This window comes from Salpingoeca rosetta (assembly GCF_000188695.1).
Source record: "Salpingoeca rosetta unplaced genomic scaffold supercont1.2, whole genome shotgun sequence".
Taxonomy (NCBI): domain Eukaryota; class Choanoflagellata; order Craspedida; family Salpingoecidae; genus Salpingoeca; species Salpingoeca rosetta.
The window spans coordinates 95,169-98,169 of record NW_004754932.1 but is presented as its reverse complement, the minus strand read 5'-3'; the positions used below and the strand labels follow the sequence as shown (position 1 = coordinate 98,169).

The 3,001-nt window shown below is 54.7% G+C and overlaps 2 protein-coding genes across 2 annotated transcripts in view; one reads left to right on the top strand and one right to left on the bottom strand.

The window, feature by feature from the left end:
• The window catches only part of PTSG_00613 (uncharacterized protein), a gene marked incomplete at its 5' end in the record, with an annotated part of 7,677 nt that extends 6,050 nt beyond the window's left edge, over positions 1–1,627 (bottom strand). Inside the window, 4 exons of the mRNA XM_004998023.1 lie at positions 124–614; positions 832–931; positions 1,065–1,153; positions 1,459–1,627. Of these exons, the coding sequence (XP_004998080.1) occupies positions 124–614; positions 832–931; positions 1,065–1,153; positions 1,459–1,627 (849 nt within the window). The remainder of the gene's footprint in view (positions 1–123; positions 615–831; positions 932–1,064; positions 1,154–1,458) is intronic.
• Positions 1,628–1,701: 74 nt separating this feature from the next.
• PTSG_00612 (serine/threonine-protein phosphatase 4 catalytic subunit) overlaps positions 1,702–3,001 on the top strand; it is a 3,585-nt gene continuing 2,285 nt past the window's right edge. The window contains exons 1-5 of the mRNA XM_004998022.1: positions 1,702–1,779; positions 2,053–2,161; positions 2,290–2,385; positions 2,590–2,655; positions 2,863–2,934. Coding sequence (XP_004998079.1) covers positions 2,096–2,161; positions 2,290–2,385; positions 2,590–2,655; positions 2,863–2,934 — 300 coding nt within the window. The 5' untranslated portion in view covers positions 1,702–1,779; positions 2,053–2,095. The remainder of the gene's footprint in view (positions 1,780–2,052; positions 2,162–2,289; positions 2,386–2,589; positions 2,656–2,862; positions 2,935–3,001) is intronic.

Genomic DNA, 3,001 nt, shown 5'->3' with positions numbered 1-3,001 from the left:
CTACACACAACAACAACACACACACACACACACACACACACACACACACACACACACACACACACACACACACACACACACACGACATCCACCGTACCATCCAGCCCATCCGTGCTGGGAGACGGATGTGTCTGCAAGGAGGTCCAGATAGACGTTGCAGGCGCCGTCCTCCCGCTCATACATCTGCATCACGCACAGGTTCGCCACCACCTGGCATGCTGTTGTGTTTGCAAACCCAGACTGGCGGCACAGCACCCAGTTGTTCCGCAGATGTGCAGAGAAGAACGCAGACTCCACCACTTGCTGCGAGTCGGGGAACAACACGTCAATGTCGGAGACGCGCAGCTGATAGGAGGCAAGCACACCCGTAGGCCAGCAGGCCCCGGCAATGTTTGTCTCCCCGCTCGGGCACTGGCAGCTGTCGTCGGCCACAGCGCGCATGCTCGGGTCAGAGCACATACTGCACTGCGCTGGGATGACGACGGTGTTGGCGGGAAACAGCAGGCCGGGCGTGGTGTCTGCTGCCACCGTCACTGACGTTTGCGGGGCGCGGTCACTGGTGCATTGCTCGCATCGTACGCGCGGCAGGAACGCACCCGAGTCATCGCGCTCAACTGGCAAAACACATGTGAGTGTGAGTGAGTGTGTGTGTGTGTGTGAGTGTGGGAATACGCAATCGCGAGTGAGTGTGCCCTTGCGTGTGAGTCGATACCGCAGCACACGCATGAGTGACAATGGTGTCAATGGCATTACATAAGCAACAGCGGCAGCAGCAACAGGAGCAGCTACGGCAGCAGTAGGGAATGGCCACAGTGTTCCAGTTTGGCTGACCTGGAACTGCGAGTGGATCTTGGCACAAGCATTGTCCATCCTCAATGAAGGTGCCGTTCCCAACACAGGTGAGGCAAGCTGTGCCATCCAGCGACACCACCTTTCCCGCAAGACGCATCGAGGCTAGCGTGAGAATCAAGCATCAGCATCGGCAGCGTGGCGCGACTTACGGCTCGCAATCACATCAATGGGCGAAGCAATGTAACAGCTACAACAGGCCTGTTTGTGCTCACCTCGTCGGCAGCACAAGGGCTGCACGAGAGTTCGGTTGACTCTGGATCATAGCTGGCCGCATAGCCTGCGTCACACTCACACGAGATGCCTGTTGTCGGGTTGTCGGGTTGTTGGGTGAGCAGGGAAAGGAAAGAAGAACACGCTGCGACCAACACGCAAAGACATGGATAGGAAGAAGACTCAGACACAGAGACACACGTGGAGAACACAGAGAGCGAGAGGGAGCGAGAGGGAGCGAGAGACAGAGATAGAGAGAGGGCACACAAACATAGACGCACATCACCACACGCACGCATCACACACGCACACATCACACACACATGTACACACACGCACGCATCACACACATGTACACACACACACACATCACTACAGGCGCGTCACCACACATACCGTCTGCAGCCTGGGATGCAAAGGAAGGACAGCTCACGCAGGCAAACAGGATCTGATCGAAGTGCTCCGTTTCTGCACATTCCACTGCTTCCACAGCAGCACCCGGCTTGACACAGCAACCCACCAGCGCGCTCACAACAACAACAACAACAACAGCGAGCACCCGCATCGTCGTCCTTCGCATCCGTGTGTGTGTTGCTGCTTTGGGTAACGGCAAAGGCAAAATTGACTTTACGCTGTCAACCGAAAGGCAATTTTGCCCTTGTGCATTTCCAGCACGCAAAACAAAAGAAGCGAGAACAGACAGCAAGAAGCAGGCAGGTGCGTGGTGGTGATGGCTTGGTCTGCTTGACATGAACCACAATGGTGGCGACGAGGAATGGAGCGGTGGTGTGATGTGTGAGTGATGTGTGAGTGATGTGTGATGCGGGGAGGGTGTGCTGATTTCACAGCCCCTTTTTGTTGGGCATCTTTTGTGTGAGTGTTGTCATGGTTTCTTCTGACATGCAGCGTCGCCGTCGTTCATTCAATTGTCGTTGTTGACTTGATGTTGTCGTTGTTGTGGGTGTCCATGATCCAAATCGCATCCCACAGACAGACAAACACACACGCACACACACAGTGCAGAACACCACAGATGGATCCCGAAAAGTGGATTGACGCAGTCAAGGACTGCCAATACTTGCCGGAGCAGGACTTAAAGGTGCGCTTTCGCTTCCGTCGTGAGTGAAGAAGCGGCCAATGTGGTGGTGGCAACCAACTCGCCTGGACCCACCTCGCTTGCACCGAACGCTGTTCCTGATGTGTGTTACCCATGGGTTGTTTCTACAGCTGCTCTGCGACAAGGTCTGCGAGATCTTGATGGAGGAAGGCACGGTGCAGACAGTATCGGCACCTGTAACGGTCTGCGGCGACATCCACGGACAGGTGCAAGGAAATGCTGCATGTGTGTGTGTGTTGTATGCTTTGTGTGTATGTGTGTGTATGTGTGTGTATGTGTGTGTGTATGTGTATGTGTGTGTGTGTTGCGTGTGGGTTGTCTGTGCGCAGGACATGCGGGTGTGTTTTACATTTCCCCTTTCTTCCTCACGACTGATGGCTGTTGTTGTGCCTCCGAATTGCTACCGTCAGTTCTACGATCTGGAAGAGCTGTTCAGGCGTGGTGGTCAGGTCCCAGAGACCAAGTACATCTTCATGGTGCGTCTTGAGCCGGCTTATTCATGCGTGTGTCTCAGAGATGGGCTGGGGTTAAAGCGAGGAGCAAGGAGTGGAGGGGGGGGGGGGCGAGAACTGCAGAGATGAAAGCGAGCTATGTCGCACAAGAGCGCAGGCTTGTGCTAACATATGCTCTTTGGGGGATTGTGTGTGTGTGTGTGTTGTCGTCCTCTCTACCATGAATGGCAGGGCGACTTTGTGGACAGAGGGCATTACAGCTTGGAAACGTTTACGCGGTTGCTCACCCTCAAAGTCAAGTGCGTCAGTTTTGTGTGTGTGTGTGTGTGTGTGTGTGTGTGTGTGTGTGTGTGTGTGTGTGTGTTGTTGT